Source organism: Poecilia latipinna, unplaced genomic scaffold (assembly GCF_001443285.1).
Source record: "Poecilia latipinna isolate Pla-1442-1.1 unplaced genomic scaffold, P_latipinna-1.0 Scaffold1536, whole genome shotgun sequence".
Taxonomy (NCBI): domain Eukaryota; kingdom Metazoa; phylum Chordata; class Actinopteri; order Cyprinodontiformes; family Poeciliidae; genus Poecilia; species Poecilia latipinna.
The window spans coordinates 171,852-189,395 of NW_015114152.1; the positions used below are offsets into that span (position 1 = coordinate 171,852).

Below are 17,544 nucleotides of genomic sequence, written 5' to 3' on the forward strand. Positions count from 1 at the left end.
GGCCACATGTGGCCCGCGGGCCTTGAGTTTGACACATGTGCTGTAGAGACTAACATTTGAGTTTTTGTTTGCAAAATATCTGCAGCTCAGTCGGTGTGGAGGGAGAGCGTCTGTGAAGAGTAATTTTCAGGTTTTGTGACAGATTTTCCATTATATTTAGGTCAGAATGTTTTACTGGATCATTCAAACACAAGCATCCGTTTTCTTAACCAATCCATAGTAGATGTGACTGTGTGTTTGGGGTCGTCCTGCCGGACAGCGACCAAAGCTTTAAGCTTTATTTAGCTCTGTCTTAACTAACCAGCTTCCCTGTCTTTATCTTATTTATTTATTTGAATGAAAGCTACTTCACAGTTTGTTTCCCTGTGTAGATGCCGGTGCGTTCAGGGTGATTTTCAGTGTTGGTTTTCTGTCACACAGAAACTCCCATTTTGGTGTGATCTGATCAGATTCTCTCTCTTCAGCTTCCTCAGAGTTACCCCCGGGTCTCTTTTCTGCCTCTCTAATAAATGTTCTCCTTGTCTAGCCTGTCATGTTAAGTGTTTACCTCTGACTTGCTGATTGTGCGATACCGTTCTTTATCAAACCTCTTCACTGAACGGCTTTTTACTAGTTGGAGAACTACTTCAGGCTCTTGATTACATGTAGCTGCATCAGAGCTTAAAAGGGCCTCGACACAAACACTTCTTTTGCATTTTTAACTTGTAAAATCATTTTTAAAACTATGTGTTGTGCTGCTTTGTGTTTGATCTGTCACTGCAACTGCAGACCTCCAGTACTACTGCTCTGCAATTGCCTCGTTTGCATGTCGCCCAGTTTGGTCAGTGACCATTCATTTGATTCAGGTGTGTTGGAGCAGAGATGCATCCAATAGTTTCAGGACGCAATGGCACATTACAGGCATCTGCTATATCTCATAAAATCCAGATAAAATAATTTACATGTGGGGTTGTGGTGTAAAATTGAAGCTTAAAGGCAATGAATACTTTTTCCAAGACATTAGCTGGCAGTTTCCATTCATCGCATTGAAAGTCGGAAAATAAATTTGCTTCACAGAAAGGCGGAGGTTTTAGGGTTGTGTGGAAATTTATTTAGCAAAACTGCAATGGAAACACTTTTTTTTAAATTTTATTTTACACGATCTGTCATCAACAACCAGATATTACTACTGGCAGAAAAGATGAAGACGACAGGAAGTGGGAAGAGGATGATGGCACACCATGTTTAATGACTTATCGCGTCAATAAACTTCTCCACGATTTTAACTGTTTCTTATTTAATAGAAATAGAGATTTTTTTTACATTAGTGGACAATAGACAAAATGCAGATACTTTTGTTTACTTTCAAGATTTAGCTTAGAATCTGCAGAACTAAGTAAAAATACTCTTTTTGTCTTTTTTTTTACTTTCCTTTTGTAATCCTTGTTCCATATTATACTCACTAAAAGATAACAGGCCCATTTGACAAAGATAAACAATCCTATATTATTACAACAGATTTCATCTACCACAAATACAATCCTACAACTTCTGTGATTAAGCTAAAGTACCATTTTCCTCTTTAATTTTCTTTCTTTGTGATCTCTTCCTTCATCCCAGTCATCACTCTGCCCATCATGTTTTGCATCATCCATTCCTCATGTCGAGCGCCTAAATCTAAAATCTAGTGCACAGCCATGTCGTGGAAGATAAGCTGTGGACCACAGTTGTCTGTTTTTTTTTTTTTCTTTTCCCACAAGTGAAGTGGGTTTTATGATATGCCAGGCTCTCCTCTAGCCATCTAAAACCCAGTTTTCCAGATTTCCCCTGTTCTATGCCACTATTAGAGTCTTAGTGAGGAGAAGGGGATTCAGTGGTCCAGCTAAAAGCTGCTTTCCGTCTCTCTCTCTCTCTCCGTCCTTGTCTGTTTTTTATGCAAATTGATCCAGTTCCAGTATTGGATCGGGTGTAGTCGGGTGTCCAGTACTCGGCCTGAGGCGACCGGCTGTCTAGCTCACACATTACCCCACATCCCGACTTCACTCCCCGCCACAGATCACGCTCCACATGTGGGTTAATGCTTTCAGTTTGATCGTCCGTGGACAAACAGACAAACAAAAAGGTCTCTTTAGGTATTCACAAATACAAAGAGCTGTAATTTTTTTTTTTTTTTTGGCATTCTTTTGAGCTTGAAGAAAAGAAAAAGAGCAAACACAAGACCCCGAAAGAAAGAAAGAAAAGCTCAAAATGTGTGGCTGTTATTCCATGTAGCACCTGCTTAATCCAGAGAATCACAGCTCAATATGCTCTTTTAATCCCTCTGGCTCTCTGTGCCTCTTCAATCTCACACCACATCTATCTTGTTTTTAAAGGGCTGACCCAAATACTCTAGTGTTCAAGAGACTCGCAGCCAAAGCTCTTGGGATTCAAAAGTCATCCATTCTTTAGCACTACCCCGACTGCTGACAACACACACACACACACACACACACACACACACACACATAAACACACAAAAGCGCAAACAAATGCCCCCTATGAACATTTACAGCAGAAAACCGCGTACATCTGCCTTTCCGCTTGTAAACCGAGTCAATATCAAACTGCGCAAAGTAACAATCTCCGCTTTTTAAATTTTTTATTTCACTCTTCAGGTTCCACTTTAAAGAGCACTGACTCCACTCTGCTGCGTCGAGGGGACTGGAGTGGAAGTAGGCATGAAAAGGGATTAGTGGGTTGCAAGTCAATTTGAATATTTTGTGGAGTCGGGGGTGGGGGGAAAGGAGGGCGATGCAGCGCAGATGTTGGTGACCAACTTCTGTATCTTTCTGTGTAAAACCGAAGCAAGTACAGAAAACCGACACCAAAAATAACGTCCTAAAATGTAGTGGCATTTCATTTTAGAGGAAAAACAAATGCATCGTTGATAAGTGACTGAAAGGGGAGATTTTGAAAATGCTCACTTCCATACTATGATAGCTATTTTTAAATGTTTGGTGCATAAAATTAGTTTTAACAATGCAGGGGACTCTGAGATGCTCATGGTAAAATGTTTTGAGTCAAAGTAGATGTATAAAAAAAGAGTACAACTGATTTTATTTGAAACAAAAAAGCAACATATAATAGTCCTACCTCTGAAAATATATTATTGCAGTCATAATACTGCTGCCTCTAACGGCGATCTGTTGTTACTTTCATACATTTTTACATTTAGCAGTAGTAGCACCAAGTGTTTCCTTAAAGGAGTTTTTATCCTGGTTAAATAAAAGTTTATGATGCATTTTGATTTGAGACAACTTGATGTTAAGAGCTTCACAGATGTGTGACCTTTACCAATTTTTCTACTTTAATTCAGAGTTTTGCACATGAAATGTAGTTTTATGAATGCAATAATTCTAGTGACTAAAAGCAGTTTCACATTCAAAGTTTTTAACATGGTAGAAAACCAGCATTAAAGCCTTCTGTGATTAATTCTCAATTATTTTAATTAGAAAGAAATAAGACACATTACCTTTGCAATTTCTTCAGTTTTAAGTGTAAAAAAGAAAACATGACACCCTGAGACCCTCTTTATACATTAACATGCCCCCCCAGTAACAGCCCCAATCTCCAACAAGATTAAACGTAATCCTGCACAAACATTCAGACTGACAAATGACATGCAGTGCTTATTTCTCTCTTAAATGATTCCTGATCTGCTTCGGTGCCACTGCTCTCGGAGTGTTTGCTTATGTTTATGTATCGAAACGCTGATTCACGACACTCATAAAATTTCGAGGTGACTCCGGCGGCCTTTGCGGAGGCACGTTCAGCGCCATGTTTGCAGATGTGCATTTACTAAATTTGACTCCCAGCAGAGTTTGTCATTCATTTGGTTAATTATCGCGCTGTTTGACTCACACTCCTGGGAATCCTGTAATCTCTATAAGAGGCGACTCGCTCTGGCAGATCACCTCGGATTTGTGGGAGAATCAATACTCGTGCTGGGCTGCGCATGGCTGCCGCGTGGGGCTGAACGATGCAAACCGAAGATGCTGGCTGTTGAACTTCGTGATGGGCTCAAGTTGTCACCGATAGTGTTGCAATTTGCCAGTTTCCGAATCCCAGCAATCAATTCCGCGCTTCGCTGTTGTGATATCGCTCATTTAATCAGCAACAACAGCAAATCAGGACACCAATCACGGCCTCAGTGCAGCTTATGTAAATTCCCCCTGCACAACCTGTTAATGAGGTACCAATACCTCCTGATTTGGCTGCAGATAATATCTTTGTATAACTCTTATTAAATTTGCCTCATGACCATCTCTGTGTAGCTTACAGTCATACATAATAACTATAGAGCTTCCTAAGCTCTTGTTAATCATTTATGCTTTTTTCAAAACTTATTATTTGTGCATTTTCTTAAGCCGGGCTTTGATTATAAGGTTGAGAATGTATCTTTCATAGCTCCTCTATCTGTACGTTTGGCACAACATTTGCCTGTGTGTATGTATTTTTTTTTAGCTTTGAATTGAAGGCAGAATGTGTTGAGAGGCTGAGAATCCATGCAGGTCCACCCATGTGTGCACGACGATTATTGACTGGTGAAAAGAAAAACTCAGTCTTGTTTCTTGGCGTGACATGCTTCTGCTCAGAAACAACAACAGGAATATGTTCCTATGTTGTAATCTTGGTATTTCTTTCTATTAAAGGGGGTGACAAAACCATAGTAAAATATGCTGTCAAGTATAAATGAGCTCATTAAGCTTGATTGAAATCATCTCCGTTTTCATGTACAACGATCATCTAATTTGCGCCTGGATCAATGTTAACTGCTGTCTCTCTTTTCTCTCTTTCTTTCTCAGGGTGGAGGTCGCAGGATTCCTGCTCGGTGCAGCTTATTAGGAAGCAACACCACACTTGGGGAGGGACAAAAAAAAAAAAAAAAGACAGTCTTCATGTTCCTAATAATGGCACCTGTTTGCATGGCCAAACTGGGTGCCCGGCTCTTTGTGCTGTTCCTTTGCCTGACTATACATGCCGGCATGCTTCGGTTTGCTGCTGCTTCTATACAAGGATACTTTGGGGACATAGGCATGTCGTGCCCATCTGTATGCAGGTGCGACGAGGACTTTATCTACTGTAATGATCGTGGGCTGAGCTCCATCCCATCACTGCCTCCTTCTGCATCTGTCCTCTACCTTCAGAACAACCACATAAACAACCCAGGCCTCCCCACCTCCTTGGAGCGTCATCTGTCTGTACGCGTTGTCTACCTCTATGATAATGAGCTGGATGAGTTCCCCATGCACCTTCCTCCGTCTGTGCGAGAGCTGCATTTGCAGGACAACAACATACGCACCATCCCTCGCACCACGCTGGCTCGAATGCCCTTGTTAGAAAAACTCCACTTGGACGACAACTCCATCTCCACCGTGTCCATTGAAGATCAGGCCTTCGCAGACAACCCGCGGTTACGCTTGCTTTTTCTTTCACGCAACCACCTGTCGAGTATTCCCTCGGGACTGCCAGCTTCTTTGGAGGAACTGCGTCTGGATGACAACCGGATCTCTACTATCCCTACCCATGCTTTCAGAGGCCTCAACTCATTAAGGTGTCTTGTTTTGGATGGGAACCTTTTGGCAAACCAACGCATTGCAGATGACACATTCTCCCGTCTCTCTAACTTGACAGAACTGTCCCTTGTGCGCAATTCTCTTCAAACCCCACCTGTCAACCTGCCCAGTGCTCATCTGCAGCGACTGTCTCTACAAGACAATGCCCTGACTCACATGCCACGTGGTTCCTTGGATGGCATGCACAGGTTGCAGAGATTGGACTTGTCAGGAAATAACCTAACTACGTTACCAAGGGGGCTGTTCAAAGACCTTGACAGTCTTGGCCAGCTGCTGGTGCGTGGGAATCCGTGGCACTGTGGCTGCAACCTCCGATGGCTTTACGACTGGTTGCGTGCCCGCGGCAACACCATCACTGTCAGGGGTCTCACTTGCCACGGTCCGGACAGGGTGCGAGACCTGGCTTTGATTGACCTGGGCAGTGAAATGGAGGAATGTGAAGTCGTGAGACTGACAGGGACTAAAGACAAAGGGGCTGTTGGTGGGGTTGAGAGCTCCACTACCAATGCACCTCCACAGGGTTCCCTCTTTACTCTGCGCTCAAAGAGGCCTGGCTTCGGGTTTCCCGACTCTGGCTTAGACTACACTCTTAGCAGCAGTGGTGTGGGGAAGAGCTTAGCGCTAAATGTAAAACCTCTATCTCACAACAGTATTCGTGTTACCTGGAGTGCAGCTCAACCAAGCTCCTCTTTTAGGCTAAGCTGGCTCCGACAAGGTACTGGGAATGCCATGGAATCGATCACAGAGACACTTGTGCGCGGTGATCGCCAAGAGTATCTGCTAACTTCCCTGCAGCCACGCTCTAGCTATATCATTTGCATGGTGCCACTGGCTGTCAGTTCAGAAAGCAAAGCCACCATTTCTGGAGATGCTGACTCTGATGAAGCCTTAGTTTGTGCAAAAGCAGAAACGTCAGACCTTAGCTCATCGGAAGAGGAAGAGGACGAGGATTCACATCAGATTACATCACTGCCCCTAGCAGGGATTATTGGCGGAGCTACCGCCACTGTGTCTTTGGCTCTAATTTTTGGTGTCTTCTGCTGGTACGGGCATAGAACTGGGCATTTATGTTCCCGTGACCACTACACTCGCAGTAGCTCGAGGAAAAGCAAAACCTATGACGACTACATTGAATCTGGCACGAAGAAGGATAACACGATCCTGGAGATTCGCAGCCCAGGTTTCCAGATGACACCAATGCCAGCTTGTCCGCCGATGCAGCCGAAACCGCTTCGAGAGGATTACATCATTCACACCATATTCCCCTCCAACGGCACCGGCTTATACAAAGGGTCCAACCACGTTTCTAACGCCGGGCATGGCACCAACCGTGGCTATAGAGAAGGAGGAATCCCAGATATAGACTACTGCTACACATGATGTATTGTTCCAGATGCTGTTCATAGTGTAATTGGTAAAACTGTATAGATGCACAATTTCCCTTGGCATGGACACTTCTGAAGCACCCCTCTGTGCCTTCTTCTTCTTCTGGTCTCCCATTCCAAATGACCTACTGCTCATTACTGAGAGGACTGAATACAATTAACTGAACTGTGTGGGAACAATTCACTGCAGGAAGCAGCAGCCAGTGCCCCAGGTGTAAATGCACAGCTGAGTGTTTCTTCACCGTCTTAGTAATGGCCTGTGTATGATTCTCTCTCTCTCTCTCTCCCTTTTTTTTTTTGCTCTTTCCCTGTGACATGTAAGAATGTATCTTTAGTGGAAAGGTCAAACCTGGCGTGGGCGAAGGTGGAGTTTTTTTCACACATGGGAGCTGCAGCGGTCAGCTCAAAATGGATTCATTAATGATGAAAAACAGACATTTTTGGTACTTTTTTCTTTCTTTTCCTTCTCACCAGTCACACACAGTATGTAGTCTTATTGACTCATTGTTCCAAATGCCTCAACTATATTGATGTGCCCTATCAGCTACCCGAGCAAAGGGCTTTGTAAAGCTGTGAATTGTTCAGTTTTAAACAACCCAATAACCACTTGTCTTAAAGCAGGCTTGCTATTTCCTTATTCACTAGATGGCAGGGTTACGACGGTACGAGGGCTGATCAGCTTTGGTTTTACCTCTTCAGATCATTCACCTGAGATCAGTAAGGTAGTGCTGCAGCACGTTGTGTGTAGATTATTTACCATTATCATTACCGGCTGGGCTGTGTTCGGATAATGCTTTGCCGTTTCTTTTTCAGTGGTTTGTTCCATGATGAAACTCTGCACAGATATCTTTATTTATATTGTCCTTTATGATATGATTTCCTTAAATTGTTTTTTTTTCTAATTTGTACCTCAAGTTTGTCACAGTTTATGAATTTCAACCGTTTTCAGATTTCTGTTTTTCACTTTAAACATCGACGTGAGTTGTTTGTACTGTTATGTCATTTTATTATATTTTTTTAATCAAACCACCCAAAGGTTTGGCATGTGAACCCTCAGATCCCCTTAGGCAACGACCTCAGCTGCTCTTTTCCGACGTGTGCTTCACCCCGTGACCTCAGTTGCTGACATTTTGGGTTTGTAAACGGTTTCCTCCCCGCTGCCGTTCTGACTGAGCGGACAAGCTAATAAAGCAGAGCCTCCTGCTGGAGGAAGGACTCTTGTGAGTGACCTAGAAGATGAGGCCAAGAACTGTGAGTGCATTTGAGGAGACTCCAACCGCAACACTGTTGACCTACACTGTGGGGCGGCGGCCAAGTTGTGTGGGCGGGTGGACAGGTGGGGGGTTGAGGGGGGGAGGCTCATCAGTGATAGCGGTTCACTGATGTTTGTTTTCGCGACCGGAGAAAGGCCTCTCCGCTCATTCCACCTCTTTTATTACTGAGCAGCACTAAAAATGTAAATGTGTTAGCACTTAGCAGGGAGGAGGAATAACAGTAACCGGGGTAAAGACGCAAACCTGTGTGTATTGAGAAGGATAGATGATTGATGGCTGCTGCACAGCGGGGTTCAGCGCTGCATAAGTCTGTTTGTCATACCTGGATGCCCCCCGCCCCCCACACCCTTCCCGGGTTTATTGTCATCTATCAGTTGTTTATCACTGTGTTGCTTCCAAAGGGGAAACCGTTTGTGCTTCCTTTGACTATTCCGTCCGGCAGAGTTTCGTACTGGTGTCAGACAATACGTCAGTGGAATGTAAAATTTACCTTGCACCCAAAATTACTGGCTTGGCTAATTTTGTTTAGGGGAATGTTGATATAGTGTAATTGTGACTTTTCTTTCTTTCTTTTTTTTTTCTTTTTTTTTAAGTGGGTCTGTTAAAGATGCATACTTCCTCTTCATTTGTATAAATAAAATCTTGGCCACAGCCACATGAATATATATTTTTTTCTGGTGAAAATTATAGAAAATAATAGTGCCATAATTTTGCTTTTAAAAAAACACAGAAGAAGGGGAAAAGAAGATGTAAACCTGAGGTATGTGTGGAATTTGCTTTATGAATTCATCTTCAGAGGGGATTAATAAAAGTTTTATAATCTTGTTATCACTGCAACCAGTCATTTCACCTCACCCCTGTGGAGATAATCTTTTAGCAGCTCAGGAGGCGTCAGAGCAGCAAAAGATTTCTATTCGAGTGAGCTGTCTTCACGCATAAACTTGACCCACATATTGTTTCGGTTTGGAGGAGGCCTCATGTAAGACGCACCACAGCCCGCAGCCAGACGAAACTGGCCGGGAATATGAGCCGGAGCATGCCAGCCTCTTAGCAGGCCGCTGCCTGGACGTGACCTTACGGCCTCGCTCAAACCTGACGTTAACATGTGTAGACAGCGCTCAGTGCAGATGTGTGAATGTACCCGAGAGGCAGTAAGGAAGCACTGAGAACCGCGTCGCATGCAGCTGGACTCTTTCAGCGCGTCTCCATGGCGATGACAAAGGAACACCAAAATAGATTCCTATTTCACACATGATTAAAGTGTTATTTTGTAAAAAATAAAATAAAATAAAATTCTTTCTAACCACATGTTTTAGTTATTTCACATGGACCAATCGGCCACTTTATCAAGGTACGTCTTGGTAGAGATCCGTTTTGCATTCAGAGATTCTTTATTATTCAGTGTAGATTTCATCCAGGTCACACAGTGGCTGCAGCTTCGTCCGTTGCTCTAGCATGATGTTCGCCCTGAAGCTGCTCAATTGGATTGACATGGTGACTGGAGGCCGCTGGAGTACAGTGAACTCACTGTCATTGTCTCATTGCCTAAATTTATTGATTGGCTGTCGTGTGATTGGATCATTTGGTTTTTGTTTTTTTTTCTTTTTTCAAAAATTGACACTATTGCTACTGCAATAAAAAGCAAATTAATGTTAATGCATCCTATAGTTTCATTCCAAATGACCCTGCAAGGATAAACAATGGATGGAAGATGAATGCCTGGTTCTTTTTTTCCTCTTTTATGCAACTTCAGGTTTTGCCTGTCACACAGCTGATTGCCACAGAAATGCAGTGTGCCGCTATTTCATTTATTTATAACCACGCTAGTGTAGTCCGCTGTTAAATTGCAATTTCTACTGGCAGCTCCAGCCCTTGGGCTGCCAATAGAAATTGTTAAGACAATAAAGTTCTGCACAGAGCAGCAAATGTTAGAAGATTACCGATAGTGGGGGTTAGAGAGAGAAGTGAACGCAGCAGACTGAATCTAATAGGATGGCGCTACATTAGCAGGAACAACAGCATCTGGTATCAGTTTTTAAGATGAAGAACAACAAATTATTTATTGTATGAAAAGAAGGTTTCAATAGTTTCAGCCTGACCCAAGTCGTTACCCTCAGGCCTCTTGTATAATCTTCAGGAACTGCAGCGCCGTAAAGACTCAAACCTGAGATAAAACTGGAAAATGTAACATCGGTGCTCGACTGACATCCCCACAACGGCCGAGACAGACGCTTTCTGGAGAAGACTGAGCGAGTTACACCCCCATCACAGGTGAAAATGTCTGGAGCGCTCAAGGTGAGGCGTTCAAGTTTAAAACGCTGTCCAAGTTGGCATCATGCTAAAGGTGTGTTTTTCTGCCAGTGGTGGTGGTGCTTTGCACATACTGAGTGAAGTAATGAAGAAAGGTTACTACCTTTAGTTTCTTTGAATTAAATCATAAGGTAAAAGGTCAAAACCTGACGCATCAGCAGGGCCAGAATATGGGCCCCCGGGCTGGAGCCAGTTTTGGTGCCATATCAGAAAAAAAAAAAAATTGCTAATGAAAATCCCAGTGCAGTAACCAGTAGTCCTGTATATCAGTGAGTATGAATTGATGTGAGGTAGATTTAAGACATCCCCTGGCCAAAAGCTCCATGTTGTTTCCAAATAAAATCAAATTTTCTCGTAGTGGAATATTGTTTGTAATCAAAAAAATCCCAAACTACCTATACAGCTCATCTGGTTTCATGATGAGCTTTAGACAAGAGTGCAATGTGTGCAAAACAGCACTCACTACAAAAAAGAAGAAGAAAACTTTATTGTTCTTTGTCTAAGAAATTAAGTATATTTTACTCTTGAGCACCTCTGAAGGACATTAATTTAAATATTACAAGGGGAGTATATTTAAGTTTAGTTCAGACCAAATGTGGATTACAGAAAACCTACATTCATTTGTTTCCTCACTTCACCCTGCAAGAGGGAAAAGAAAAAGTCAGACATTCGACTAAGTTCCTGTGAAAGTGAAATATCTGATGACGGTAACTCAGAGGAATTCTGCTGTGAACTGTTTCCAAAACTCAGGGGAAAAAATGGGAACTTGGAGATAAGTAATAAATCATCATCAGGTGAAAATGTGCTTATTTTGAAAACACAAACTGATTATACACCGCCTGTTGTAGCCTTGTCTTTAAAAACCTCATTGTTTATTGTAAAAGCTTTTATTGGGACAAGAGAATAACAAAAAAAAACAACCATTACATTTAGGTGCGTCTCTCCTGCTGATCTTGGGCTTTCCACTTCTCCGCCTTCTCCTCGAACACCTTTTGTGCTCACGCAGATGAAAGATAAGCTGGAAGATGAGACAAATTGGATGTGAGGCAGTCATTTCTCGTCTCATTACTGAACAATTTCTCCTGCAAATCTCATTGTGCTGCCACAATTACAGACTATACAGCACTGAATGAGCCAAAACACCAAATAGGACAGAGGACAAACCGGGGACATGTATAAGAGTTTCTGCATGGACACACAGACTTGATGAGTCTTTGAAGAATAGAAAAGCAGATGGGTTTCCTAGCTCTCAGGGGGGTTTATGTGTTTTTTTTTCTCTTCTTTTTTTCAAAAGTTAACAGTGAATAAGCCGGCAGTCGGATCATCTTGGTTGGGAGTCTTTCCACACTGAATGGATTTTGGAAGTAATGCTTGATCTGAGCCTTTGGGATTTGGAGTAAGAACTCCTTCGGCTGCACCGAAATCCCAGTTTCAGCCGGCGCAGAGACACACTCCATCTATGACTTTCTGGAAAGTGACCGGCAACGATGAGAACTCAGTAAAAAAAAAAAAAAAAAAACAGAGCCCAGTATAAAGATCACGAACAACCTGTCTTCGTCTTGTTGATGCCCTGTCCTCGAAAGTCTTCGAAGAACCTAAAGATAACAGTTCAGTACAGGAAGAGAAACCAAACGAAGCTGGAAAATTCCCTCTGCGCCGCAGTGGAGGTAAAAACACAAGAGATGAAAAGAAAATGACCGAATCTGAATGTCACGCTTTCATTAATTGGAAATGAATTATACTCCTCGACTGCCACTTCGTTACAAACACGGACCAGGCAGCAGCAGCAGCCTTGGTGTCAACAAAGACAGCTGCAGATTGGGAGTCAGGCTGTAATCCCTGTGGGATGCAGCTGAGCTGGTGGGACAGAGGAATGCAGTGGAGCTCAGTGCTGGATATCACAGCATGTAGCATTGAATTTGTTTCAACTTCAGCTGAGATGTGAGATTTTCCATAAAACTGCCTTTTTATCAGTAAATTACATTGAATAAGTACTCAAATCCCATGAATGCTTCAACATTTTGTTGTGTCGAACCTAAGACTCCTTTTACAGATCAAACCATTTTACATACATAGAAATACATACATACATACACAAATACATACATGGTGGTGGATTTTCTTTCATGTGCTTCTTTGCTTTTGAAAAACAGCTCAAGCTCAGTCAGATTAAACGGAGAAGGAGTTTTAAAGTCGATATTTTCATTTTGGATTTGAGTCTGAGACATCACGACCGAAATGTAATGTAACTCCTGCTGCATGTTTACGCTCCTTCTCCTGCTGCAGGGTGAACCTGGTTGCTCTCAGAGTTTAACTCGCTCTGTAAGAAAAGACTCATTATGTTCTTTCACTTTGAAACTACAAGAACAAAGTTATTTCCATCCAGGGCATTTCATACTCTGCCAAAATGTGAATGCAGAACTGTAGTCGGTATACTAAACATGTTCACTTTGAAAGAAAACCACACACACAAAAACTGAGGTTTTGTGCTCAGATGATGTGCCAAGAACCAAACTTAAACCATACAGGAACAGAATCGTGTCATTTAGTTTTTTTTTTTACAGTCGTGGGAGAGAAGGCAATGAGTGAATATGGCCTTTAACTGGTTTTCTCCCAGTATTACCCTATATTAAGCTGCGTTCAAGTTGCATTTCAAAATAAGTTGCATTTTCACCACCTTTCAATTGGTGCGCCCCCTGCAGGTCCTTTGCATGACTTTCTGTATCCTTCACCTTCATAATTAAGCCTTATTCTGGATTTATCTATCATAAAAAAATAAATAAATAAAATGAAATGAAATTCATCTGATCTTGTGCATTACAACAAGTGAAGGTTCGATGGGTGTAAACACATTTGGAAAATACATCAATTCTCCAGCTTGAAGTGAAAATCTTCTTCCTGCCAGCCTCTGACTTTACATCTGTTAAATGATACCCTGGTATTCATAGGCCAGGATGATTTGCCCTGTGACATTTTATTACTGTACAATGATCCGTACAGTAACCGTATACCCGTCTAATCCTGTTATTCTCAAGGTCTAACACACTATCTGTGGCAGGTTCCCAGAAACGCACTCTGCAGGTGGACCGCATTGATTCCCCGACGCGCTCCACAGCTTGCTTTTTTGTGTTTCTGCCTAATTAGTTTAATGCAGGAGGCTAAATGAAGACTTAATGCACGTGCGTTTGGCGGAGAGATTATATCCAAAGCCTAAATTTACCTACAGTATTATCGAAAGCAGATTTGCTGCCGAGCAGATTTGCTGTAGGTAGCCAAACATCTGTCTGAAGAGGGCTATTTATTCTGAAGTGGTGGTAATCATTGTGATGTGGCTCACATTACTGAGGTGCTGCTCCAGACTGGTATAAAATTACATTTTGCAAATCAATTTAGCTCCAGCCTTTTTTTCCTCAATTAAATCAGGGGCATATCACCGATACATTTGTTCGAAAGGGAATAAAACGCATTTGTTCTGCAGAGGTCGCTGAATAAAACTAATTAAGAAAAAGCTTATATGCAGAATTTGTGCAACTTAAACACTGTAGGTTCTGTGAGTTAAGAAAAGTAGCTTTGTTCCTACAGTATTCACACTATGTGTAAAAGTTAATTCTGGATATTTTCTTATTTTAATACACGAGATATTTCATCAGCATCATTGTGACATTTCCAGAAGTTACAGGAAAGTGATTATAATATAATAAACTTAAACCCACATGACTAACATCAGAATCTTTTGTTCCCTTTCTGTTTTTTCTTCTTTCTTTTTATAAATGACTGCCTGATGTCAACTTTGCCCTCTGTGTTACTCAGATGACAAAATAAATGTTTTACAGCGCGGACGTTTTTGTTGCTGCACTGTGTGACTAAATGTGGAAGCTGTGGAACGGAAATTAATAATACTGCTTCATTAAAAAAAGGCCTTTGTTCCAAAACACTGTAATCATTTTCTAAAGAATCTGCACTCAAAAGTTCAACACTCATCAAGTTCAGCATTTATGACTTCTGTTCCTGTTAGTTTGTTCCCTGACAAAACTCAACGTGTAATGTTTTTACACAGCTAAAAGTTTAGACTTTTATTACAAAAAACAATGATAAAAAAACATTTCTGAACATATTTCTCTTCAGCAAAGTTCATGCAGTTTAAAGTCACTGTTATCTTTTGTAAGACAAAATTTGCTGTTTATGGAAATTTATAATTTTAATAAATCTAGTGCTACATTTAACAAGCGAAGTATGTACTACTTTTTATCAGCATCATTTATGAGGTTGCTACAATCGATAGTAGCCACACAGGAACACCCGCTAGAAGGAAACAAACGCACCCAGTGCAACGCTTTCATTCTATTGGCTGAGAGGTTGCTAGGTGACGGTGCATTTTTTTTGTTCCAGAAGCAAACAGAAAACGTTTCGGAAGCGAGCAGAAAGTCAGAGCTGACATATAGTGTGAGCGCGAGGAGAAGTTTTGAGAAGAAAGACATGAAATCCTGTTTTCAGACTGAAAATGTGTGCTCTTGAATTATGGTAGGAAAATTCCCCCATAACTAAATCAAAATTGAGACACAAAACTAGGAGAAGTAGTAAAATTATTAATCACAAATTACAAAAAAAGTACAAATACTTGTGAGATTTACCAAAAATATATTTACTTGTAAGTAATTATTGACAAAAGCAACTTTATAAGGCAAAAAGTTTGCTTAAAACACAGAAATAGAATGTGTCCAAGTGAGTTTTAGCATTGAGTGTGTAGGTCCTTAAATAGCACATTGTATCTTCTTCTGGATAGGGTTTCTTGATATTCATAGGAAGATTTATAGTGTTTCACAGAGGTGATGCTAAAACCAGATGTAGGATCCATATTTTGCTGTCCTGAAATGATGAAGACCAAACTGGGGTCTGCAACTCTGGAGCCACATGCTGCTCTCCGCCACTTTAACTGTAAAAAAAGAACCTTATGAATAAATGTTTATATTTCAATAGCAATGGAATTATTATTTTTTTTATTTTAGGTAATAAATCCATGGAGTTTTTACAACAAAATTAGAATAATACATACATGTGTGTGTTATTTCTGACATGACTATGAAAGGCCCATTTAAGCCTGGTTCTGCCACTCTCTCATGCATATATTCGTCTCACACATACAAACATTTTTTCTCACCCAAACATATTTTTTGTCCTTGTATAAATATGCATCCCTTCAAAAAAATAAAACCCCTCTCCTATTGTATATGTGCATATTTGTCACACAACTATAAATCATCTCACTCACTCACAGCAATCTTCACGTATTAAAATATGTATAACACCTTCGAATAAATTCATTTTAATTGTAGTAAGACATAATCTCACCCGAAAGATGCTACCTTTAGTTTAACTATATTCAGTAGGAGGAATAACAATCCTATATTGTAAAATGAGTTTTAAATAAATTACCCGTGCCACAATTAGTGAGTCCTCTGCTGTTAATATTATGCACAACTCCCTTTTGCAAAAGATAACATTTTCTAATCTTTAAAGTCATAAAAATATCTAAAGAGAGAGATTTCTGTTTTTGTCTAAAGGGAAAACAGAAAGTGTGGTTTTGCTCTTCAAATAAGACTCATAGAAGTTTTTATTTGGTTAAAATCTTGAAATAACAATTTTAACAAGTACAGAAAATATTTGTGTGCTCGTGATTAAATAAAAGTGGTTTCCTAATGCAGTTTAGACACTCTTAGCGAAAATAGTATAACATGTATATTTAGTTAATTTAGAAGTAGTATTTCAAGGAAGGATAACATTTTGCAGGTCTAGACAGATTTTATTTAGAGGTAAAGAGGAAAACATGGTTTCTGTAATCAGAAAGATTCCAGATCAGACTTTGATAAGCTAAAATGAAATGATAACTGGGAATATATTACCAATACGGGTATTGCTGTATTATTTAGAAACACTATTTTGTTCTATTTTACCAGTAAACCAACTAAATTTAACAGTCAAACTTTGCAAATAGAAGTCCAACAATGGAAAGTGATGATACTTGTAAGCAGATGGATTTTCCTAGCAGAAACTAACAGGCTCTGGAGATAAATGCACAATTTTAACTTTTCAAAAAATGTTTTTTGACTTCTACTTCTGTCTGTAAAAAACACATTTTACATTCTAGAAGCAACTAAAATACTTAATTGACTTGTGAAATACTCAATATGTGTGTAGCTCCATATAATGCCACATCACTAATGGTTCATCTCCCTCTGCTCATACATTATTTAATTTATTTTTGCGTTGACCTTTCCTTCGTTGACTTTCTGTCAACAGACAGGCTAGCATTTCAAGGTTGGTTCAGGTTCTGTGCGTTCTGAGTTATGTTAGATTGGGTCTAAAACCCATTTGCATTCTGAACCTTGTATTATATTAAAGTGAGCAAGCGCTGTTTCCTGCCTCCAACGAGCCAAAAATGCTCACAGTGATAAACAGAAACACAAGCTTGAAGTGGCTGAAAGAGTTAGTCAACCAGCAGTAAAACCACGGATGTTATCAGGTCAGAATCACAGGTTGGCAGAGAGAATGACTCAGTATCAAAACAGCAACAGCATGAAGCATCTCTGACTAAGTCTGTGGCAGTTAAAGCAGACAGGCGAACTCCATGTCTGCCTCTATGGACACAACAGTGACGTGCGGTGAGGTTCATTGCTGGTGAGGCACTGACTTACGACTTAGACACCATGCATGTTATTGGACGTACGGAAATTTCGCGCATGCATACAACGCTGGAGGGCAAAAAGACTAATCATTTACATGTCATCCATAGCCGCGTTAACTCAGTAAAACTTAGAAATGTAGGTATTGATTTTGTGCTATGATCCACAGCTGTATTCGCCAAGCTACGCGGACTCGTTGCCATAGCAACTTACAACAATACCACTTCATGTTTTAGGATTTAACGCCAAAAAACATTCAAGACTTTTGCACACAGAACAGAACAGAACATTCAGTCTGTTG

General features: G+C 40.8%; 1 protein-coding gene across 3 annotated transcripts in view; it reads left to right on the forward strand.

Moving 5' to 3' along the window:
• Positions 1-9,081, forward strand: part of flrt1a (fibronectin leucine rich transmembrane protein 1a) — a 71,556-nt gene extending 62,475 nt beyond the window's left edge. For all 3 annotated transcript variants that reach the window (XM_015058366.1, XM_015058365.1, XM_015058367.1), the window contains one exon: positions 4,824-9,081. In XM_015058366.1, coding sequence (XP_014913852.1) covers positions 4,917-6,974 — 2,058 coding nt within the window. In that variant the 5' untranslated portion in view covers positions 4,824-4,916 and the 3' untranslated portion in view covers positions 6,975-9,081. The remainder of the gene's footprint in view (positions 1-4,823) is intronic.
• The last annotated feature ends 8,463 nt before the right edge of the window (positions 9,082-17,544 follow it).